At 40.4% G+C, this 25,994-nt stretch overlaps 1 protein-coding gene across 14 annotated transcripts in view; it reads left to right on the top strand.

Moving 5' to 3' along the window:
• NRF1 (nuclear respiratory factor 1) overlaps positions 1-25,994 on the top strand; it is a 141,061-nt gene that overhangs the window by 69,655 nt on the left and 45,412 nt on the right. For all 14 annotated transcript variants that reach the window (XM_030853798.2, XM_060305334.1, XM_060305335.1 and 11 more), the window contains 4 exons: positions 2,532-2,672; positions 14,839-14,997; positions 16,021-16,218; positions 17,281-17,382. In XM_030853798.2, the coding sequence (XP_030709658.1) occupies positions 2,532-2,672; positions 14,839-14,997; positions 16,021-16,218; positions 17,281-17,382 (600 nt within the window). The remainder of the gene's footprint in view (positions 1-2,531; positions 2,673-14,838; positions 14,998-16,020; positions 16,219-17,280; positions 17,383-25,994) is intronic.

Raw genomic sequence — 25,994 nt, 5'->3', positions numbered from 1 at the left:
AAAAGAAAAAATGACAAACTCTGACACAATGCTTATTATCACTTAGAATTTTTATTTTATACTTATTGAAAGAGTTCTTTCAGGCTTACTTAGATACAGATTTTAAACATACTGCTTTTGTAAATACATAAAAAGGAAAATGTAAGTGAAATAAATTTCCTATTTCTAAATTTTTTTTAAGCTATTCCTGAAACTTTTTCAGACTCATAGTCCAATTCTTCTGGATTACTTCTTGTTTCAGAGTCATCATTGTATGTGTGGTTTCATGTAATATTGTCCTCTGTGCCATCAAGAGCATGGGTGGTGCTTCGTTTCTTTAAAAAGAGCTCTACTGTTGTCTCTGAGACTTTTTCCACGCTGCGACAAGTTTGATGCTGGTGCTTTTTGGTCTTACCAGAAGGATCACTGGGGAAGTTATCAGACAACAGCCAAGACTCACATTCCTTTCTGAAATGGTGCTAAATGGTTTGTTGATTTTAAAGGCCAGGGGTTACAGTCATGCCTCCAGGGATAACAGCCGTGTTCACATATGTGCAGTCAGTGACTGCTATGCCCCATAACACCTGGTCTACAGCAATTTTAACATGTATTCCAATTTCAGAGGAATGATAAATGTGGTGGTGGTGGGGTTCATCTCAGGATTGATAGATCAGGTAGAATTGAAGCCCTAGCTTTTTAATTCTGGGAAAGTTAGTTAACTTTACTAAGCAGACTTAGAAATATCGTGTTCATACCTGAATTTGTAAATTACTCTGAGGGATGCTTTACCAGCTTTTTTTTTTTTTTATCAAGATTTTTTTAAGGAATTATATAGCACCGGTAAGTTTAGCAAAATGCCTGGATCTGAATTCCTAGAATTCTGCTGACCCATACAAATGGCTGAAATTGTTTCAAACTAGCTAATAATGTAATAATAGTAATAATCTAATGATTTTTTGTTTTTGAATGCCAGGTGTTTCTGCACAATGAAATTTACCCTTATATTATTTTCATTCACTCCTACTATGGGAATACATACTAATATAATGATTTAACCTGATACATTAAAGTTCAAAGACCATAAACTAGGCTTACTCAGTTTTTCTGTGAGTTGGTAGTGTAAAAACTCTACTTAGGATATAGAAACCTAGAAATCAGAAAATATGTATCCTTAAAGATGCCATGACAACACAGCTGTTTAGTTACAATAAATATATCAGCAGTAATTTTTGAAACTTTCTCTTTTATTGGAAACCAGGATAAAACTGAATCTCTAGAGATAATAATGATTCTACATGTTTGCACTATTTTTCTTTCATCACTTTTATTGTTGATCTATTTGGAAAACTCTGTAAAAGTTGTACATCGTAGCCAACAATAATTTTTACTTTTCCATATGCTTGAGGTTGAGTATGGGAATCTTTCTCTTTTAATCTTCATAGTGAGATATTTATAAGGAAGTGTGTGGTGATTGGAGTTCAGTCCACTTAGCAGAAAACCCAGGACTCAGACATTGTCATAACTTCTGGGTAAACCTCATTTTCTCTTACCCTTTTTTTTCCTAAGATAATGGCCTGAGCCCTGAAAGCAAGTTAATTTTCTATCCCATCTTGTCACATTTCTATAATTCCATGGCTTCTTTGTTATCCCCAAAGGTATCCTCATCCCCCTTGTGTATTCTTGTAAGTGAATGAACCCATTATTGGTGGTGGTAGGATCCAGTGTCTGTCTGCCATTTCTGCTCATGATAGAAGAATGTGTACATGTACAATGTGCTGCTGTTAAGTTCTGTTTTTTGAGAGACCTTTCACTGGCAGTGGAAGGAATGGAGTCAGTAACAGTATCTGCTTCAGACCTGGGCTTGTCAGAGTTACAGACGCATCGTGGGTTTGAAGTTCACCTCTGTCACCAGGGAGTACCAGAAAGGAGGAGAACTTGACCTGTGGTGCTCTCTCTGGCCCTGGGCCTTACTGATAGTGACACCTATGACACCCAGCTAGTTTTTTTTCTCTGATGCCTTTCAGTGCAGCCTCTTGTACACTTGAATCTCCTGTTTGTTTGGTAGTCTAGCTTTGTAGGAAAGTAACGGCATAGGAAAGTTTCAAATAAGTTTCTTAGAGTTTCAGAGACATAAGTCCTCAGTGATCTTGAAAATGATTTTGGTAATTAACTGCCACAGCTAGGTTTTATCAAATGGCCTGGGAAATGCAGAATAATGAATGCCATTCCTGTTAGATCTGGAACAGGTATTGGGGCCAGCATTTACGGAGAAAAGGTGATTTTAACTGAGGAGCGGTATTTCTGTAAAAGATTTTTCTTCTGGCTTCTTTCTACAATTGTTACCTGTAATTTCATCATCTTTTCATTTAATTCTGTACAATGTGATGTCTTTGGGGCCAGCGGGTATTTTTATCTGCTAGCTGTGGACATGTTTGTTCTTAGGGCTCTGCAATGGCTGAGGGAGGCCCACCCCACCCACTCTCTGGTTGCTTGGCACCAGCCCTCCCTGGTTGTTGGGCATCTTGTTTACTTCTGCCCTTAATTCCCTGCAGGTCCGTAAGTACAAGAGCATGATCCTGGAAGACCTGGAGTCTGCCCTGGCAGAGCACGCCCCTGCGCCACAGGAGGTTAACTCAGAGCTGCCGCCTCTCACCATCGATGGAATTCCAGTCTCTGTGGACAAAATGACTCAGGTAAGGGGCAGGGAGTGAGGTGGCACAGGTATGGGCGGGCCTCAGATCACTTTTTTTAGTTTTGTCCTCAATGATATACCACCAGAGTGAGACACAGGCTGGAGTCTGATAGTGAAACAGTAGCAGCCTTGGAAGAGAAAATGTAGTGCCAGGAGAATGCTCCAGCCGAGGGCCTGGATATGGTCTTCTACTTCTGTTGGCAGTTTTTTCCTTTCACTTGGGCCCTTGGGTTAGATAAAGAAACTTTTAGCTGGAGTTGGTTTGGAAAGGAGACTGTCAGGACTTTGATGAATCACAATCAGGGGGACAAGTAAACTTTCAGTCTCTTTTGGGCTGAGCTGCTCCTCTTTCCATATAACTTCTGACTACCACCACACTATTGCCAAGGAAGGCTCGCTGCTCCAGGGAATAAGAATGGAAAACTCAGAAGGACACCCTCCTGAGTCATTGCTTTCCTCCTCTCCCTTTGAGAGGGGAAGTCAAAATGTACTCAGCCTGATAAATCAACATACCTCAGGGATTTTGCTGAGACTGTCCCTTATAAGTTTTTTAACTTTAAAAGTGATAGCTTGATCGAGATCAAATGCCTTTTTTATAACATCTTTCTGCCTTACTTCTTTATTACTACTTCTAGCTTTAAATTCAGTTGTGAGTTTTCTTTCCTTATCTTGTTCAGACTTCCAGCAGCATTTAACATAGTTGATTACTCCTTCCTTCTAAAAATACTTTCTTCTCTTGGTTTCTGTACCCCACCCTCTCCTGAATACCCTCCTGCCTCACCGGGCGCTCCCTCTCAGCTCTGTGCTGGCTCCTCTTCCTCTTCTCACCTGATCAATATTGGCAAGTCCCAGGGCTCTATCTGTAGTTTTTCTCCAAGTAATCTCATCCTGTCCTGTGAGCTTTATATCCCATCCGTACGCTATCTGTACCCCGGCTTATACCACTGTTAGATCTCCAGTACCTAACATGCCTGAAACAGAACCTTTGACTGCCCCCACTCTCCACTCCAAATGTGTTCCTCCCCTGGTATTCCTCATATCAGCTGATGGCACCACGGTCCATCGGGTTGCTCAAGTCCCAGCATAGGAGTCATCCTTGGTTTTGCCCTCACTCCCCGACAAACCTCATCTAATTCATTAGCAAGTCATGTCATTTCATGTCTGAAATGTATTCTGAATCTGACCATTCTTCTCAGTTCCCATCACCACCCTTGCCCAAGCCTTTAGCATCTCATGCATGGACTGTTTACAGTGATCAGTTCTATTGATCTCCTTTCTACTGCAGTCCACGCTCTACAGAGCCACCAGAGATTTTTTAAAAAACTTAAATCAGGTAATATCACCCTCTTGTTTAAGCCCTTTAATGGCTTTCCACTATTCCTAGAATCAAATTAGACTCTGCCATGGCCTCTGAGACCCTATATTAACCTGGCCTCTTCCAACCTCATTTCTTATTCTCCCCCTCAGTCACTGTGCTCTGGCCACACTCACCCTCTTTCTTCCTGTCAAACACTCCAAGCTCTTTCTTTTACTTTTTCTATTTCCTCTGCCTGAAACATTGTTTTCCCAACTCATTGCATGATTGACCTTATCTTATTCAAAGTCTAACTCAGATATCACCTCCTGAGACAAGCCTTTCTTGATTATCCCATCTAATGAAGCTTTCTCCTCACCACCAAGTTACAGCCTAATACATCCCCTATTTTATTGTCTTTGTAACACTTACCACTACCTGAAATTATCTTATTTGTTAACATTTATACTTCTGTGTGGTCTGTCTCTTCAGCTAGAGTTGAGAGCAAGGGCTTAGTTCTGTTCTTCACTGCTGTCCAGTCAGCTGCCTGGCACCAGATAATATCTGTATTCTAAATGCAGTTGGCCCTCCATATCCGTGGGTTCTGCATCTGTGGATTCAACTAACCTCGGATTAAAAATATTGGGGGAAAATATTGCAGAAAGTTCCAAAAAGCAAAACTTGAATTTGCAGTGCTGCGCCTATTTACATAGCTTGTACATTGTATTAGGTATTTTGGTAATATAGAGATGGTGTAAAGTGTATGGGAGGATGTGTGTAGGCTATGTGCAAAGACCGTGCCATTTTATATAAGGGACTTGAGCATCCTCGGATTTTGCTATCTGTGGTGGGGTCCTGGAACCAATCCCCCGCAGCTACCTAGGGGTGACTGTAGTACTCAGTCAATATCTGTTCAGTAAATGACCTAAGAGGCAGAGCAGAAATGAATCCAGGGCGTGGGTAACTGGGTCACAAGTCTCCTGAGTGGGTGTTCACTCACTGCAGACATTGATGCTGCAGCTCAGGAGATGGCGCTTTATTTTTACCTAAGTCTGAACTAACAACTTGGTTTGAAGTAATGCAGTATTTTAGAAATATAATGCTGAATTGTATTCTTTTGATTGTTGGATTCACAGATCTTTCTGTGGACACTTGAAGTATCTGGATAATGGTTCCGAAGGAAAGCGTTATCCAAACTTTTTTCCTGTCATTTCATACCTGCTGTTATTCTATCCCTAGGACCATTCTGACTGGTTAAAGAAAACATAAAGTGAATCTTATCTGATTAATGTACAGAATCTACTCGGTATCTCAGATAGAAAGTACATCTAAAGCTAACTAAGCTTCTGATTAAGAAGCTTACTTAATCAGAAGTAAGGAGTCATCATTAAGGAGAAGGAGTACACTATGTTTAGGTAAACTCCTCTCCTGCGATGGGCATGTTTTGCTTCTTTGTCAACATTTGGCGTGTTAGGTTGAAATAATCTGAGGTTTTTATTATATTAAATCATGGCTACTGATAATTAGGAAAATTTGGGGATGGTCACAGAAGTCAGAGCAAACAGTTTAATTTCACATTGGAGGTAAAACATTTAAAACTATTGTTTTCTATTTTTATGAAATATGCACTCAGTAGAGCTTGGTGCAGTGGTACATCCAAGGGAAGCTGATACTAAGTCATGAGTCGGTCTCAGAGGTACTTTGTTGGATGCATCTTGTTGGATCCATCTTCTTTATTGTTGTACATTCCCTCCTTACCCGTCTCATCACAGATGACGAGTAAAAAATAACGCATAACAAATAAAACAAACATGGTGAGGAGGAGTGAGCAGGGTGATGAAGAACCCAGCTTCCAGCTGAACAGGAATTTCTGAGGAGTCGGATCCTGCGGTTCCTCCCCCCACAACCCTTTTTTTTTTTTTTTAATTGTGTTTTATTTTGTTTTCCTTAAATATTTGCTTTCTTCTTAATGTCAGCAAAACACCTTTTTTTTTTTTAACTTATTGATCCTAAAGCCTTTCACTATTAATGGTAGTAAAAGCAGGGTTCTATTTCAAACCAAACCTAGATAGGCAAGGTTATGGGAGTATAAAGCATCATCAATAGAATATACATTGGTACAATTTTTCCAGAGGGCAGGTTGGCAAAATTTTAAATGTGCATGTCATGCCCTCCAAGTAAGCAAAGATGTATGCTCATGGCGTTGTTTACAGTAGGAAAGTCTGAGAACAGTGTGATTAAATAAATTATAATAGTGGTGTTTAGAATTTACATGGAAAGAAGAGCAGTTTAGCCCAAAAAAGAGACTATTAGTGACTGTGCAGTGAAATATTAGACACTAAAAATGATGATTTGCTCTCTATTGCAATAGAATAATACTGTGGTATATTAAATTAAAAACTAGTTATAAAATAGCATTTCTTATGTACTCTAATTTGAGGGGTTTAGGGTTTTATTTTTGTTTGTTTTCTTCTACTTGGGGCGGGGACGGCTAGATTCCCCCCCCCCCCCCCAGGGAATACAAGATTGAGTTAATTGATCTCATTTGTTTAAAACATGCACACGAAACTTGCCTGTATGTGTGTGAGTGTGTGTGAAACTTTAGATGGATATACACCAATATATTAACAGTGATTATATATGTGTGGTGGCATTATGGGTGATTTTCAGTGTTTTGTCTAATAAGCATGAATTTCTTTTATAACCATAGAAACCCCAAATTGAATTTATTTTAAAGTGTAAGTTTGTTGATGTTTCTGCTTTGTTTTGTCCAATGATTTTTTAATGTTCCAGTGAAGATGTCAACTCTTTTCTCTCTCTCTCTCTCTCTCTCTCTCTCTCTCTCTTATTTTTCTCTTCTGTAGCTACTGTGTATTGGAAGGCACAACACTAAGTTCTTTACGGGAGTATCTCATTTAAACCTTGCTCTCCAGTGAGAGAGAGAGAGAGAGAGAGAGAGAGAGAGAGAGAGAGAGTGTGTGTGTGTGTGTGTGTGTGTGTGTAATTTCTATTATAGTCAAGGAGGAAGAGCTCAGATATGGCCTGTAGCCATAAAGGACAACGTAAGTTTAAGTGGACACCAATTCTAGAGTTGAAACCATATGGATAATTCATGACTTCCTTGAAGTGATAAAATTCCAGAATTATAAAAGTGCACTGGAATAGAGATGGACTTTGGGTTAACCAGACAGCTCTATTAATCATCTTATCTGCACTGAATGCTATGGAGATAACTGTGTTTATATTGATGACCCTAATTTACAAGTATAATTCCATATACAATCCTAAGATGAGTTGTGAATCATCCAAAGAGAGTAAATTATATTCAATATTGTTCTAAAGTTATGTGTCCCATTATTTTAATTCTTTACAAATTAGGAAGTTAGCTGGAAGATCTAGTCTTTAAATCCCCGTTCTACTACATAGTAGCCTTGGTTCTCAGTTTCATCTTATGAAAGTGAGAATAATACCTGCCCTCCTACCTTATGGAGTTGGAGGAAGAAAAAATGAGATGTTATATTGGAAAGTACTTTGAAAACGAAGGAATTACACAAAGGTATTATTACTAATTATTAATACTAGTTATATACGTTACCTATATTAACTTTTGAATAATCTGAATATACCATTTCTTACCCATTTTTCACTTAGAGCAAGTTAATGAACCTAGATTTTTTTTTTTTTTTTGCTCAGCAGTGAAGTGGCCAATACAGGTCATAATGTATTAAAAAATGAGGCATAAAGAGAGGAAGCAACCTATGAAGCAAGCTAGTGACAAACAAATAGAACTTAGGGTGGAGTCCATATTGGCAGTGCTTTCTTCTGCCTCTCTCTCTCCTCCTGCCCCCATTACTGTCTCTCCCTCTTATTTTCAATGAAACTATACTGCCATCATCGCTCAGACTGAGTATCTCTGGTAATCTACACTGGACAGTTAACTGTTGTAAAAGAATTTCTTGACTTGCTCCAGCAACTATCAAAATTGTCTTCTGCAACAGGTTGAAGTTACATATAACATAGTATCTTAAATTCTGTGTGAGCTGAATGTCCTGATTCTTTCAGGAAGCGGCTCTGTAGTTGTGGTTTTTGTTGTGTTTTGCTTGTTGGTTTTGATAAAAGTGTAATTCTATACGAGTAAATAAAATGTTTACCTGAAAAACTTCTGTTTCTACTATTATAAATATATCTTGATTCTGAGAAAGTCTTTTTTGGTGTATGTGGTAAAAAACACATAGCTCTGCAGTATTTTTAGTGAAAAAATGAAAACTTGAATTTCTAGGCACCTTTAAGAATAGTGGCTAGTGGCTAGAACTTATCCTATTTCTGTCTGCTTCTTTTGTGTAAGAATTGAAGGAGGTTGAGAAAAGGCTTAGGAGAAGAAATCATTAATATGGTATAGATTCTGCAATCGCATTTACAATGAAATAATGAAGTCATCTTTTTCAGAGATTTTGAAAGCCAGGTCAGCAAAATTTTCTTGGATACTTCAGACCAGAGACCAGAGGATGGGCTAAATTGTGCTTCTCAAACTTCAGTATGCATAGGAATCACCTGAGAGTCTTGTTTGTTTAAATGCAGATTGTGAATCAGTAGGACTGGAGTGGGACCTGAGATTCTGCCTTCTAACTTCTAGGTGATGCCAATGCTGCTGACTCACAGACTACACTTTTTTGGGTTTTTTTTAACCTCTCTATTGGAGTATAATTGCTTTACAATGGTGTGTTAGTTTCTGCTTTATAACAAAGTGAATCAGCTGTACATATACATATATCCCCAGATATCCCCAGATCTCCTCCCTCTTGCGTCTCCCTCCCACCCTCCCTATCCCACCCCTCTAGGTGGTTACAGAGCTGATCTCCCTGTGCCATGCGGCTGCTTCCCACTAGCTATCTATTTTACATTTGGTAGTGTATATAAGTCCATGCCACTCTCTCCCTTCGTCCCTGTTTACCCTTCCCCCTCCCCGTGTCCTCAAGTCCATTCTCTACGACAGACTACATTTTGAGTTAAAGGACTTGCATTGTTTCTTATAGAGTCTTTAAGCAATAATTATGATTTTGCTAGTGGAAAATCAGTTATGTTCTTTACCACATTTGAGTCCTATGGGAGTCTCTTGTTCTTGGGAGGTTGTTAATCTTTTTGGACTTTGTGTTAGAAGAGATCCAGGCAAAGAATATAATTATAGAAAAAATATCTCTGGAAAGACCAGTCCAGTATTACTGGTTAAAATCCACTCCTTTTCCCCCTCTCCCTTTCCTCTGCTCCCTTGAACTTATTGCCCTCCTGTTACTCTCACTGGGGCAATCTTCGTTGCTTTAATATTCCCTTGGAGTGATGATGCAACAGGATAGAAATTCTTTACAAGTTTTCAGGGGAAACCTTCAGAAGCACTCAACACAGCGACTGTTTCTTTGAAAGAAATTATTCACAGGGATTGACATGTTTTACTTAGAAAACATTCATCAGTTATCAGTTTAGGTTTTTTGAGTATTGTTTTGTTTTGAAAAAGCATAGATCTGGCGTCTTCTACCTAAAGAGTAGAAAGTTATGCTAAGTGAAATATACCAAACACAAGGGACAAATATTTTGTGATTCCACTTACATGAGGTATCTAGAATGAGCAAATTCATAAAGACAAAGTAGAATAGATGTTACCAGCGGTTGGGGGAAGTAGAAATGGGGAATTATTGTTTAATAGGTACAGAGTTTTTGTTTGATGATGAACTCGTTCTGGAAATAGTGGTGATGGTTGTACAACATTGTGAATGTGCTTAGTGCCACTGAATTGTACATTGTAGAATGGTAAATGTCATGTTATGTATATTTTACTACAATTAAAAAAAATTTTTTTAAAGAAGAAGGGCTGGATAAAAAGTATTTAAATTAGTTCAGGGGTCCTTAAACTGGCTGCACAGTAGAACCACCTGGGGAACTTAAAATCCTAGTGCCCAGGCCACACTCCAGACCAATTAAGTCAGAATCTTTGGGGATGAGATATAGGCTTCTGCAGTGTTTAAACTCCCCGGGCAATTCCAGTGTGCAGCCAACTTTGAGAACCACTGTTGTAGATCACAGTTCCCAGCTGTTTCTCCTACTGTTGTGTCAGAATCTATGTGCAGAGTAGGCTTTTCTTACTGTCTGAAATGATCAATAAAGGTTGATGTATATGATGCCATTCCACATTTTGTAAATTTTAGGTAAGCAGGATGAGATTAAGGGAATATAATAGAACGCAGCATATTTTGAGAGTAAAATAATTGAGGGGTATATTCAGGAATACCAAGAGCAGGGAGCACGCATGTAAATTCCATATTCAGGACAGAACTAGATTAGGGAAAAGTAGTTGCATATTATATGACAGAATATCCAGAACAGATTAATATTTCTTTCAAATTAATAAGAAAATTAGAAAAATAAGCAAAGCATTACGAACAGTTGTAAAAAGGAAAAATAGTAAACATAAAAAGAGTCTCAGCCTCACTAGTAATGAAAATTAAATCATTTCCCTAACATCCGATGAGCCAAAATAAGAAAGCAGGGTAATTAAAAAATGTGAAGGTGACCCCTGGGGCTGCACGTGAACCCCCAGGCGCCCTGTGGCCTCGAGGCAGCTGGCAGGCAGGGGTCAGGACCTGCCCCAGCCTAGAGGCTGTGGACAATATACAGGTGACAGAGCTATGCTCTCATTTCCTTTTGGAAGCAAAATGAAGGAAAAACATGAAAACAAATTAAAGATTTAAAGCTTTTTTTTTTTTTTAACGTGTGAAGGGAGGTTTTGAAATAATGGGTATTGTTCTGTACCATTGGTGGGAATAGGATTGACAAAGTCTTTTAGGAGGACAGTTAGGCAGTATCTATTAAAATGCATATACACTTTAACCAGCAATTCCACTTTTCTGCTACAGAAATACTCACAGGTGTGTTCAAAGAAGCATGTACAAGCACTGTAAACAACCTAAAAGTTTATCAATAGGAGAATGGTTAAATAAAATGGAAAAATCTATACTGTGGATACTAAGCAACTGTTTCTTTAAAAATGAGATTATTCTAGTTGTACTACTGTGAGAAGATCTCTATGGCAAAATGTTGAGTAGAAAAAGTGAGTTATACTAAAATATGTGAATACGTGTGTTTTCTTTCATCACATAAAACTGCCTTTCCAGCATGTATTTATGTAAATGCATAGAATTTGGCCTGTACGAAAGGATGTTCATCAAATTGATGCCTCTGGACAGGTGACTAGATTGGGGAAGGGTAGATCAAAAAGAGAGCTTTGACTTTATCTGTGTTATTTAAATTTTTATACAAAAGAGTACAACTAGGATAAGGTAGCAGAAACTGACTTATCTGAGACTCCTTCAAAGAGAAGGTGGAATTTTAAGAGCATTTTGATTAATGGGAGGGAGACAGTGTAATGGGTAGATGTGGTATGGAGATAGAGAAGCGGAAGTGTTGGCTTGAGAGAGGAGTGTCTTCATTGGCTGTCCCTTGAATTCTCTAATTTTATCTTTCCTTCCAAACTTGTTCTTCCCATGTTTCTATGAGAATGTGTTTTATGGGAAAATGCGATTAAGAGAAACCAGTGTTCCTGCTAGCACTACTACCGAACATGGGGATATAGGATTGGTGTTTCTAGTAAGGAAAGCCACTTTCATTATCTCTATGAACAGAGGTCAGTGGTACAAATAATTACCAAAAGTTAGCAAAAAAATCATTTTGCTTTTATTTTCTAATGCCCTTTAAATATCCATTTGAGTATGATTGGGACTGTCAACCTGGAAGTTCATAATTTTAAATTACAGTTATGAAGCCACCGTCTGAAAATTCTTCACTTTTCCTTCCCTGCTACATTGCTGTTTTCCTGTAGGGTATAGAAAACATCACCTTTCAATGTGGTTTGATTTTAGCTACCTTCTCTTTAAATCTGTTACACATTCTCTGATCTCTTCAGTAGATATGGAGTTGGCAAACATTTTGCTTTGAAAGGCCGTTTCTTGGTTACTGAACCTAAATGGACATCTGGAGCCTCAAAATTCCTCATCTCGGGTACATGCAGAGCAAAGAGAGAGGAAATGGGAGGAGAAGGGTACTTGGGAATATATAAGGATAATGCATTGTTGGACAGCAAAGTAACAAAATTTACAAGTGGAAAATTTCTAGCATAGTAAGAAATATTGTTTCATTTTGGCCAGATTAAAACTTTCAGTTTTAGAAAATCTTTTTTTTAAACCATCTGTGATCTCCACATAATCTTTACTATTGATTGCCACTGGCATGAATTTAATATCTTTTTTCTTTGCTGAGTGTGCCCTGGAAGGAGTGGTGTTTTCTACTCTCTGCTGGTTTGAGGTGGGCTTACTGACCACGCCGGGCACTTGAAGCCCATCTAGAGCCCTAAATTAGAATGAGAGGCCGGGAAAGCTTGTTGCAGCCCAATTAAAGGATAGCCGGAGAGGATAGGCTTTACCTTTGCTGATCCTGTTGATTGTCTCCCCTGCGGATTAAAGACAAACCTTCCTTAACAAGCGCATAGAGTAGCTTGGGTTTCCAAAACTCTCCAGGACCAGTAATTAATCCAACTGGTAATGAGAGCACAGTGCTGAATTCTGGAAAGGAATCATTTAACTCTTTCTATACTGGACAGCTCATTTACCCTTATTAATATCCCTTTATTAGCACTAGTTATTTGGGACAGTATGAAAATAGTCTGGTGGAAAATTGCTTCTTTCAGTGAAGTCACATTATCTTTGCACTTAAAAGCAAAGATTGTCCTTCATCTCTAAACTGTGCAGTCTTGAAAAGTTAACTTTTGTAGTAGAAAGAGCTTTTTGCCTCTTGTTTGATGTAGGGGCACATTTTGTACAGTTGATAGTTAGTACTTTAAAAAGCTAAGATCTGACTCTGAATTAGAACTTATTAATTTCACTCTGGGCCCATTTTTTTAACTTAATGAGGTTTTTGCCTGTGGAAGTAACCTTTCCTTTGTGCTGCTTCCGTTTCTCCTGCCTCTCATATTAGCCTCTACTGTCTTCTTCCTGGGGCTTTGAAACATTTCCCATCCAGAAATTCTAGCACATAAAACATCTTTTAAAAACTTTCATTTTTTGTTAATTTAGAGATATTTGGCCTTCTTATTTCATTATCTCCTCACTCTGCTGGGCGTGGATATAAAGAACTCTCCTTTTGGAGACTGGTAATGGGATTAAAAGAAAGAGGAAGACTTATAAAAGTCTGTGGTATGAGTTTATTTTGTTTATGCATCTGAGAAAGATATTATTTCTTTATATGAAGAAATATAAATATTGTGTGTGAGGACTAAGCCTTTTCCTTCTCTATATAACTGAGGCTAGAAAAAGACACTCCCAGGAAGCCAGGATAAAGGGAAAAATGACTTTGAGATGCACTTTCTTAAAATAACTGAAGAAGTGACCTCATGAGCCAGCTGATAGCCTGGGTTTGCAAATGGATACATTTCTATTAGCCTGCTGCTTGATGCCACAGAGCCAAATATATAACGGAGTATATAATACCCTATCCTGCAGGCAGGAGACTGTCTGAGAGATGGGGGGCACTTAGAAGGAGGTGAAATGGCAGGCTTGGGGCAAGAATTAACGATGTAAGTACAGTCAGCAAGAACTATCTTTATTAGGTAAACATTACTGATTTGGTTTCATGCTTCCCTGTTATGTACTAATTTCTGTCATCTTCTGGTAAAATAGTATTTAAATGAGAACACTTGATATTTAAATAGGCTCTTTAATACAAGTTTTGCTGTACTCATTATCTCATTAATACTTAAGTATTCCCATTTCTATTTTTTTTCTTTCTCTATTTTACGGCTACAAGCCCGTGTCCTTGCGTGTGACTCATACTAAAATTGTTCTCTCCTTTTGGTCTTAAGAGGCACTATGAGTGTGTTCTTAGATGAAGGATGCTGCTTATCTCTGGTATACTGTAGACCACCAGGTTCAAAGGAAAGCAGTAGGTCTGAGGAGGAAGATTATAACTTGATAAACTGCTTCTCTTGCCAAAAATCATTGTCAGCAATTGAGAATATTCACAAAGTAGGCTCCCCTTCTCCCCCAGTATACACACACAGCGTGGTTACCATGCCAGGCGATAAAGAAAGGTAGTTGTTTCTGTGGTTTAACATCTGTCTGGTCTGGATTTGATTTGTAAAATAAATTTGAATGAAATTCATTAAGATCAACACATGCTTCATTACGTATATCTATATGTCAGACTCATAGACATTGGACTATCTTACTAGAAACTTTTTAGAAGAGTTTTAGGGTTATTTTCCCTTTTTATTAAGTAAAGCCCATTTATTTTCATATATTTTGTGACCAATCATGTTACCAAACTCTCACTGTTTATAGTAGTTTTTTCATTTTATTCTCTGGGGATTTCCAGATACACAGTCATACCATTTACAAATAGTGGTGATTTTATCTGTTCGTCACCTCTTATTTCTCTCATCTAATTGTTCTGATTACTACCTCCAGAACAACATGTTGAAGACATGTTGACCTTGACACCATAAATGCATGGGCGTTCTAGAAGGGAAATAAGCTATAGCATCAATAGTACCTTAGGGGGCAGAAATCAAACATGGGGGCAGATATTCTTGATCTTATAGGAGCAAGTGTATGAAATACAGCTTAAGATGTACTTTACCAACATATGTATAATTCTCCATCACCCATGGAGCTATAGTGACCTATGAGAAACAGACGGTTCTCACAGTCACATTTTGGGGCTCTCCATAACCCTCCAGGAAGGCTCTCTTTTATAATCTTAGAATTTGTTGAGAGGCACAAACACATCCCAGACGTCTTTCATGACTGCTGATGACCACACTCTTGTTTTCCAGGCCCAGCTTCGGGCGTTTATTCCAGAGATGCTGAAGTACTCCACAGGTCGGGGAAAACCAGGCTGGGGTAAAGAAAGCTGCAAGCCCATCTGGTGGCCTGAAGATATCCCATGGGCAAACGTTCGGAGCGATGTCCGCACAGAAGAGCAAAAGCAGAGGGTGAGGGTTCCTCTGGCCTGAGTTTCCTATTGCTTTTCCATTCTGAATCAACCACCTCATTTTTATTATTCTACTTCTTATGCTATAAAGTCTAAAAACATTTGTGTAATAGTCAAACCTATCCCCCAAAAGAGGTTTGATATTCTCTGATTTATAGCCTTTCCCATCACTCCATCACTGTAAAGACTTGGGATGGCTCTGTGAATTTACACTTCTCTCTACATAGTTGCCTTTTGGAGCAGTTTTAATTTTATAAGGTGCTTGGAAAAACTAACGAAACTTGAAGTAAAAGGTATTAATCACTTTGAAGACTTGAAATGTCCTTATTTCTGATTAGCAAGCATCACTGTTGAAAATATAAATATAGAGAGATGTGAAGTTAGGGAAGTCTGCTGATAATGAAACTTATTTTAAAAAAGAAGAAAGACTAAACCAGGTGTCCTCCCTTACTTGTTCTGCATATTCATTTTTTTCAGTTAGCTTTAAAAATCTACTGAGGATCTCAAATAAAGGGACTTCCCTGGTGGTCCAGTGGTTAAGACTCCACACTCCCAATGCAGGGGGCCCGGGTTCGGTCCCTGGTCAGGGAACTAGGTCCCTTATGCTGCAACTAAGAGCCCACATGCCACAACTGAAGATCCCACATGCTGCAGCGAAGATCCCGCGTGCCGCAACAGCAGACCCGGCATAACCAAATAAATAAATAAATAAATATTTTTTAAAATCTTAAATAAAATTCTTGACGAAAGAGTAACCTTCTTCTGTGAGAAGTTTAACAGTTGGCCTCAGGAAAACCCAAAAGTTAAACCCGACTTTGATCAGGAAGGAAACCAGTGTGAAATTGTTGGTACTTGGTGCTGAATTTCTTTATGTCCAAATCGGTCTGTGGGAAATAATCCTGAGAGAGTTACTCCATGCAAGTTTGGTTTGGTTTGATAAATAAGCAGCTGCTTATTCCACAGTAGAACTGAATAACCAACATTCTTTGTGACTTAATGTGCTTTTCTGGTCTTTTGATGACAGGTTTCATGGACCCAGGCACTACGGACCATAGTTAAAAACTGTTATAAACAGCATGGGCGGGAGGACCTTTTGTATGCTTTTGAAGATCAGCAAACACAAACACAGGCCACAACCACACACAGTATAGCCCATCTTGTACCATCACAGACTGTAGTCCAGACCTTTAGTAACCCTGATGGCACTGTCTCGCTTATCCAGGTGAGTAAACCTTCTGGTTACCAGATTGTGATTTCTGAGGCAGATCAGTGGGCACCTCACCTCAGACTGGAGAAAGTTGTCTTTTTTTTTTTTTTTTAATTTATTTAATTTATTTAATTTATTTATTTTTGGCTGCGTTGGGTCTTCATTGCTGTGTGCTGGCTTTCTGTAGTTGCAGCGAGTGGGGGCTACTCTTTGTTGTGGTGCGTGGGCTTCTCATTGTGGTGGCTTCTCTTGTTGCGGAGCATGGGCTCTAGGCGCACGGGCTTCAGTAGTTGTGGCATGTGGGCTCAGTAGTTGTGGCTCGCATGCTCTAGAGCACAGGCTCAGTGGTTGTGGCATGTGGGCTCAGTAGTTGTGGCTCGCATGCTCTAGAGCTCAGGCTCAGTAGTTGTGGCACATGGACTTAGTTGCTCTGCGGCATATGGGATCTTCCCAGACCAGGTCTCAAACCCGTGTCCCCTGCATTGGCAGGCGGATTCTTAACCACTGCGCCACCAGGGAAGCCCAAGAAAGTTGTTTTTATATAAATTCTTGTATTAATTTTATACAGCTCCCCAAGATCTTCCTACCTGAACTCTATTTTTTGAATAATATTTTAAATTGTTTGCATTTTGCTAAATACAAAGCTATAGATAGCATTTCTAGACATTTCCAAATCAAAGCACTGTAAAAATGGCTTCCTTTTTTTTACCATTTCACTCTCTCAGTGGCCAGGAAATATTCCTTCTGAATTACCACTTCTGAGGTGAAACGCAATTTGATGGTAGATAGAGGGAGCGTCTAAAATTCAGATTGGGGAGAGAGTAGAAAGTTGGTTGACTGACACTGGGCACCAATGATGAAACATGATGGCTTCTCATAGTGACTTATATGGTTGAAGTAAAACTCTGAAACTCATGTTAGTGTCTGAGATGTGATTTTAGTAATTCATTTCATATTACAAGGCATATTAATCATTACCTCTGCTGAATTTGGGATTATCTGAATCTTAACTTCTGAGTAAAGGAGAGGTTGAAGGATCCATCCACTGACACATCACTTTCCATGTTTTTTCTTTAGGTTGGTACAGGGGCAACAGTAGCCACATTGGCTGATGCTTCAGAATTGCCAACCACAGTCACTGTTGCCCAAGTGAATTATTCTGCTGTGGCTGATGGAGAGGTAAGCAAGGATTCCATCTGTTTCCACTTAAATACTCAAATGTATAGGTGAGGGATAGGGAGGGTCCAGAAGATGAAGAGACTGTAAGTAGCCTACACGTCTGTAGCATTGTTTTATTTAAACCGTTTAAGACATCACACCATGTCAGTTTTGTGAAGCAGCTTACTCTGTGTATGTTAATTATAACAGTCGAAAGTTATGGATCCTGATGATTCAGGCATAACTGTCAGGAACTTACAATTGTATATTTGTAACATAGGATTTAGTACTTTTATGCTGTGAATCCCAAAGAATTTAATCTTTGGACTTTATGAAAAAAATTAGATCATTAAATCTAAAGCTGACTAAAACATTCTTTGAAGGGATATATATATTTGTAAATCAGTAGACATGATTTATTGCATTTTAAATGAGCCTTTGAAAAGACTTCACAAGAAAATCCTTTCCTGGGAATTCCCTGGAGGCCCAGTGGTTAGGACTCGGTCATAGTGCTTTCACTGCTGTGGCCTGAGTTCAATCCCTGGTCAGGGAACTAAGATCCCACAAGCTGTGTGGCACGGCCAGAAGAAAAAAAAAAAAAGGAACAGGAAAATCCTTCCCTATCAAAACTGAGATAATTATGGGATGTTAACTTAAAGGAAGGTAACTAACCTTTATTGACACTCGGTAAACTAAGCACTCCTCAACCCTAGGAAGTGTAGGTTCTGTTATCATCTTTGCTTTATACATGATGAAACTGAAAGGTTAGGTGACTTGCCCAAAGGCACAGTGTAAGTGTTGAAGCTGGGTAACACAATTAGAAAAATGTTGTCTAAGCTCTGAGCCATTAGTGAAGTTCAGGAAAGGGTTTGTTAAGTCACTGTGGACTTTTCACCTAAAGGTTATACTTCTGAAATTTGAAAAATAGTCAACAAATGTCAAAGAGCAATATCAGAAATAAAGCTAAAAATATTATCTCACCCTTGTTCAAAACCATGGAATATTTCCACTCAGAACACCACAAAATCACTATCATTTGTGCATCTCAGGAAAGGGAGAGAACTGATACAGGGTCATGGCTAGCAAGGTGAAGAGAGATACAGCAGGCTCCTGTCAGCCAGCATGTGTTGAGCCCCCCGCTGTGCTGCAGTTGAGGTGTTAGATACGTAGCGTTGATTTACACAGGAACCCAGCTCTCAGGGAGAGAGAAGCATCTGCATAAATGAACTGTGGTTCCTGCTGTCAGAGAGGCTGCAAAGTGGTCTGTAGCTTCAAGAGAGAGTGTTTCCAGTGAGGGAGCCTGGGAAGGTTTGGGGCAGGAGCTACCCTTTGCTGTTCCAGTATAGAAAGGTAGAAGTCAACAGATCTACTTTTAAAGGTATATAAACATCATGAAAGAGAATGGATTAGCTGAGGGGAAAATTCGTCAGTCCCCACACACTAAAACTAGAGGACAGACACTCCTTGAAGTGTGAAAGAGGTAGCAATGACAGTGGTGGGTACATTTATGGGATTTGTTACTTTTTACTTTTTGACTCAGTCAAAGTTATTTAGGCATCTCCCTACTGAATGTTTCCTGGGTACTCTCTTAAAGAAAGTAACTTTGAGTTGCTTAAACACTTCTCTAGAGAGTAATTCTTTGAAACCCATTTTACAGAATAACTTCACACAACCAATGTATCCAAAAGTTCATGGAAAATATGAAGGATACAAAAATCTTAGTCACATATCTATGGCTTTTCCAGCACACTGATGTCGTTTTAAAGTCATCGTGTGGAAGTGTGTGAATGATATATACAAATAACCTGTTAGTTAATACCCAGATTCAGTCAGATTAAAAAAATTCTAACTCCACACTTACAATGAAACAAAAATATGAAGAAAAGAAGCATAGGTTATCTCAGAAAGTGGCTAAATGTTTTAGAGTCTATAGTTTGCTTCTATGTGCCTTCTGATTAGATGTTGACATGGTTGTCAGCATCTTAGTTTTGAGCCATGAGGACTGTAATTAGAATATCTCACTGACTTGGGACAGATAAGACCATATCAAGCCAACAAAGCATTGCATCAGGTGCCTCAGTAGAAACATCCTACTGCCTGTATGTAGCATTGTTTCTCCAAGGAACAGAAAGTTATTTACAAAAATAAACAATACCGAGACTTCCGGGAAGATGGCGGAAGAGTAAGACGCGGAGATCACGTTCCTCCCCACAGATACACCAGAAATACATCTACGCGTGGAACAACTCCTACAGAGCATCTACTGAACGCTGGGAGAAGACCTCAGACCTCCCAAAAGGCAAGAAACCCCCCACGTACCTGGGTAGGGCAAAAGAAAAAACTAAACAGAGACAAAAGGATAGGGACGGGTCCTGCACCAGCGGGAGAGAGCTGTGAAGGAGGAAAAGTGTCCACACACTAGGAAGCCCCTTCGCGGGTGGAGACTTCGGGAGGCGGAGTGGGGGAGCTTGGGAGCCGCGGAGGAGAGCACAGAAACAGGGGTGCGGAGGGCAAAGCGGACAGATTCCAGCGCAGAGGATCGGGCCGACCGGAACTTGCCAGCCGAGAGGCTTGTCTGCTCGCCCGCCGGGGCGGGCGGGACTGGGAGCTGAGGCTCCGGCTTTTGTCGGAGCGTCGGCAGAGGACTGAGGTTGGCAGCGTGAACACAGCCTGCAGGGCGTTAGTGCACCGCGGCTGGCCGGGAGAGAGTCCGGGGAGAAGTCTGGAACTGCCGAAGAGGCAAGAGACTTTTACGTCCCTCTTTGTTTCCTGGTGCACGAGGAGAGGGGATTAAGAACGCTGCTTGAGAGAGCTCCAGGGACGGGCGCGAGCCGCGGCTAGGGGTGCGGAGTCCAGAGACGGACGTGGCTAGGGCCGCCCAGAGCGGCTAGGGCCGCTGCTGCCACCACCGGGAGGCCTGTGTGCGAACACAGGTCACTGGCCACGCGCCCTTCCGGGGAGCCTGTGCAGCCCGCCACTGCCGGGGTCCCGGGATCCAGGGACAACTCCCCCGGGAGAACGCACAGGCGCGCCTCAGGCTGCAACGTCTCGCCGGCCTCTGCAGCCGCAGGCCCACCCCACACTCCGTGCCCCTCCCTACCCCAGGGCCTGAGTGAGCCAGAGCCTCCGAATCAGCGGCTCCTTTAACCCCGTCCTGTCTGAGCAAAGAACAGACGCCCTCCGGCGACCTACACGCACAGGCGGGGCTAAATCCAAAGCTGAGCCCCTGGGAGCTGTGAGAACAAAGAAGAGAAAGGGAAATCTCTCCCAGCAGCCTCAGAAGCAGCGGATTAAAGCTCCACAATCAACTTGATATACCCTGCATCTGTGGAATACCTGAATAGACAACCAATCATCCCAAATTAAGGAGCCCTGTGGATGAAAGGCTCTTGGGGCTGCAGCCAGGAGTCAGTGCTGTGCCTCTGAGGTGGGAGAGCCAACTTCAGGACACTGATCCACAAGAGACCTCCCAGCTGCACATAATATCAAACAGCAAAAATTTCCGAGAGATCTCCATCTCAACGCCAGCACCCAGCTTCACTCAACGACCAGCAAGCTACAGTGCTGGACATCCTATGCCAAACAACTAGCAAGACAGGAACACAACCCCACCCATTAGCAGAGAGGCGGCCCAAAATCATAATAAGTCTACAGACACCCCAAAACACACCACCAGACGTGGACCTGCCCACCAGAAAGACAAGATCTAGCCTCATCCACCAGAACACAGGCACTAGTACCCTCCACCAGGAAGCCTACACAACCCACTGAACCAACCTTAGCCACTGGGGACAGACACAAAAAACAACAGGAACTACGAACCTTCAGCCTGCAAAAAAGGAGACCCCAAACACAGTAAGATAAGCAAAATGAAAAGACAGAAAAACACACCGCAGATGAAGGAGCAAGATAAAAACCCATCAGACCTAACAAATGAAGAGGAAATAGGCAGTCTACCTGAAAAAGAATTCAGAATAATGATAGTAAGGTTGATCCGAAATCTTGGAGATAGAATGGACAATAGAATGGACAAAATGCAAGAATCAGTTAACAAGGACCTAGAAGAACTAAAGATGAAACAAGCAACGATGAACAACACAATAAATGAAATTAAAAGTACTCTAGATGGGATCAATAGCAGAATAACTGAGGCAGAAGAACGGATAAGTGACCTGGAAGATAAAATAGTGGAAATAACTACTGCAGAGCAGAATAAAGAAAAAAGAATGAAAAGAACTGAGGACAGTCTCAGAGACCTCTGGGACAACATTAAACGTACCAACATTCGAATTATAGGGGTTCCAGAAGAAGAAGAGAAAAAGAAAGGGACTGAGAAAATATTTGAAGAGATTATAGTTGAAAACTTCCCTAATATGGGAAAGGAAATAGTTAATCAAGTCCAGGAAGCACAGAGAGTCCCATACAGGATAAATCCAAGGAGAAATACGCCAAGACACATATTAATCAAACTGTCAAAAATTAAATACAAAGAAAACATATTAAAAGCAGCAAGGGAAAAACAACAAATAACACACAAGGGAATCCCCATAAGGTTAACAGCTGATCTTTCAGCAGAAACTCTGCAAGCCAGAAGGGAGTGGCAGGACATATTGAAAGTGTTGAAGGAGAAAAACCTGCAACCAAGATTACTCTACCCAGCAAGGATCTCATTCAGATTTGATGGAGAAATTAAAACCTTTAGAGACAAGCAAAAGCTGAGAGAGTTCAGCACCACCAAACCAGCTCTACAACAACTGCTAAAGGAACTTCTCTAGGCAAGAAACACAAAAGAAGGAAAAGACCTACAATAACAAACCCAAAACAATTAAGAAAATGGGAATGGGAACACACATATCGATAATTACCTTAAATGTAAATGGACTAAATGCTCCCACCAAAAGACACAGATTGGCTGAATGGATACAAAATTTACAAGCAGCGCATGCAGTTCAATGTCAGAAAAACAAACAACCCAATCCAATAAATAGACCTAAATAGACCTAAATAGACATTTCTCCAAAGAAGATATACAGATTGCCAACAAATATATGAAAGAATCTGCAACATCATTAATCATTAGAGAAATGCAAATCACCACTACAATTAGATATCATCTCACACTGGTCAGAATGGGCATCATCAAAATATCTAGAAACAAAAAATGCTGGAGAGGGTGTGGAGAAAAGGGAACCCTCTTGCACTGTTGGTGGGAATGTAAATTGATACAGCCACTATGGAGAAAAAACTAAAAAACTAAATATAGAAAACTAAAAAAAAAACTAAAAAACGAAAAAACTAAAAAACTAAATATAGAACTACCATAGGACCCAACAATCCCACTACTGGGCATATACCCTAAGAAAACCATAATTCAGAAAGAGTCATGTACCAAAATGTTCATTGCAGCTCTATTTACAATAGGCCGGAGATGGAAAAAACCTAAGTGTCCATCATCAGATGAATGGGTAAAGAAGATGTGGCACATATATACAATGGAATATTACTCAGCCATAAAAGAAACAAAATTGAGTTATTTGTAGTGAGGTCGATGGACCTAGAGTGTGTCATACAGAGTGAAGTAAATCAGAAAGAGAAAAAGAAATACTGTATGCTAACACATATATGTGGACTCTAAGGGGGAAAAAAAAAAAAAGGTCATGAAGAACCTAGGAGCAAGACAGTAATAAAGACACAGACCTACTAAAGAATGGACTTGAGGATATGGGGAGGGGGAAGGGTAAGCTGGGACGAAATGAGAGAGTGGCATGGACATATATACACTACCAAACGTAAAATAGATAGCTAGTGGGAAGCAGCCGCATAGCACAGGGAGATCAGCTCGTTGGTTTGACTAACTAGAGGGGTGGGATAGGGAGGGTTGGAGGGAGGGAGACGCAAGAGGGAAGAGATATGGGAACATATGTATATGTATAACTGATTCACTTTGTTATAAAGCAGAAACTAACACACCATTGTAAAGCAATTATACTCCAATAAAGATGTTAAAAAATAAATAAAATAAAAAAAAAAAAGAAAAAAAAAAAAAATAAACAATACCTATACTTCTGGAAGTTTTAAGGTTATTTTGTTATCCTAGCCTTGCCAGTGAGAGCTCTTACATTAGATCATACTGCATTTAACATCCAGTTAGTTGCAATTGGTTACATTTATAAGAAGGACCTTCTGTGGGCCTGTCTCTTCTGGTAATAAAATGGTCTCCCAACTCTGAGTACTCTGTGTGCTGAGAATATCGAATAATCTAAGTAGTTATAAAGAAACCAAAAGAATCTCTAACCTAATGCAACTTAAAACTAATTAGGGACACAGAACAAATTACATAAACATTTAGTAATGAATAAGGAAAGAATTTCAAAATAATATGAAATAAACTATATATATTGATTTCAAAATACACAATTTCCATTTTGATGGCATATTTACAGTACAAATGGATTTGAGAATTTATTCTGTGGTAAGACCACCAGTTGGTATGGGTGATATTAATTGCATTATGTGTCAGAAAAATTGAAATTTGAAAGAGAAATGATATCTGATAATAGTAGGACATGTGCTTCTGTTAGAAGAAGAAACCAAAGCACAGAGACATTAGAGACATGAATTTTAAACTGAACCATCAACACATGTAACAGTTTTGAAGTAGCACAGCTTATTTTAGGTGGGGTTTTTTTGAATATCAATTTATGAATATCAATTGAATATCAGTTTATTTGAAATATAGGTATGCTGAAGAGCAAGTAGGGAGATCCGAATAAAGGAACATGTTCTTCATCTATCCATTAAGTACATGCTTTCTGAGCCCTGTGCCAGACACTATGTATACTATAGGTAGAGGAGAGTAAAGACCATTCTTGGACTTCCCTGGTGGCGCAGTGGTTGAGAGTCCACCTGCCGATGCAGGGGACACGGGTTCGTGCCCCGGTCTGGGAAGATCCCATATGCCGCGGAGCGGCTGGGCCCGTGAGCCATGGCCGTTGAGCCTGTGCGTCCGGAGCCTGTGCTCCGCAACGGGAGAGGCCACAACAGTGAGAGGCCCGCGTACTGAAAAGAAAAAAAAAAAGACCATTCTTGCTCTTAAGGAGCACACAGGTAGGTGGTAGAGAAAAACACATCAGAGAAAATGGCAATCAGATAAGGATCTAGTAGAAGCAAGCCCAGGGTACTGTGGAACCCAGAGGAGAGGTCCTGAGCCTTGAACTATAGGGAGTTGTCTTTAAGTGGAGTTGTCTTGGCTCTAATCTCACCTGAGCTCAGACTAGAGGGGTGAACAGGAAGCAAAGGATGGGAGTCGTGTTCCTCTCAAAGGGAGCATCACATGCAGTGCATCACAGTGTGAAAGTGTGGAAAAGCCAAGGTGGTTCACGATAGCAAGAGAGACAAGGATAGCCACAGTTTGAAGGGCCTCACTGTAGTGGGTCTCTCTCAGAAAAGCACAGAAGCTAACTGTACATCTTCTGAATATCTTTCCCTTCTAGAGTTTGTGGCCTTTCTCTGGGACATGGTGACATCCAGGCATAGATAACCACACAGTGGCTCCCAAAAGATGGAAAGGGAGCACAGCAAGAGCTCAAGCAAACACAACTCTAAAGCACTGAGACTCAAGAATAGGAAATTCCAAAGAAGCCTTAACACTTAAGCTGATTTATTTATTACCTGTCATTACTCTGAATAGAAATCTCTTCATCTGCTTCTTCCCACTTCTCCACCCTTTACCACCATCCATTAATCTTTTGTGCCACAAATTTAACTTCCTTAAAGTATACTGTGTATGGCAACATTCTAATACCATTTTCACTACAAATATAGCTGTAACCGAATGTATATGTATTAAGTTGCTGCCGTAGAGTATGAGTACTTGAGAGAGCTGCACTGGGCCATACTCAGCAATGGGATGGGCAGAAATATAGAGGGGCAGATCTGGAAAGAGGAAAATGCTACAGAGCTGGCCAGCTTCAGCTGGTGTTCTGAGTGGAATCATCAACCATCTATGGATTGGCAGTGTAACTTGCCATCTAAAGTGGCGTTGTTTGCAGTGATGCTCATTGGAATAATGAGATCAAAGAGGTAATACCTTAAGAAGCAAGAGTTTCGTGAATTCCTGAGTGGGCAACTTTGCAGCTCTACAGGAAGGAAGTAGGGTATCTCTGGCTCTTAATGTTGGGCCCTGGAGGCTTGCTGGCACAGCCCACTGTCTATAAGAACTCAGGGCGAATACTAATGTAGCTCAAAGGAATGTCTCATTCTCTGGGGAGCTTTTGACAAACATTTGGAGGAGCACTGTGACAATCCAAGTATAGCAGTAGAGCCAAAGCGGGAGGCATTTTATTTTATTTTAAATTTTGTTTATTTTATTTTTGGCTGTGTTGTGTCTTCGTTGCTGTGCATGGGCTTTCTCTAGTTGCGGTGGGCGGAGCCATTCTTCGTTGTGGTACACGGGCTTCTCACTGCGGTGGCTTCTCTTGCTGTGGAGCATGGGCTCTAGGCGCGTGGGCTTCAGTAGTTGTGACACGTGGGCTCAGTATTGTGGCTCACGGGCTCAAGAGCGCAGGCTCAGTAGTTGTGGGGCTTGGGCTTAGTTGCTCCGCGGCATGTGGGATCTTCCTGGACCAGGGCTC

Source organism: Globicephala melas, chromosome 9 (assembly GCF_963455315.2).
Source record: "Globicephala melas chromosome 9, mGloMel1.2, whole genome shotgun sequence".
NCBI lineage: Eukaryota > Metazoa > Chordata > Mammalia > Artiodactyla > Delphinidae > Globicephala > Globicephala melas.
The sequence above is the reverse complement of the archived record's forward strand: the minus strand, read 5'-3'. Positions and strand labels throughout refer to the sequence as shown.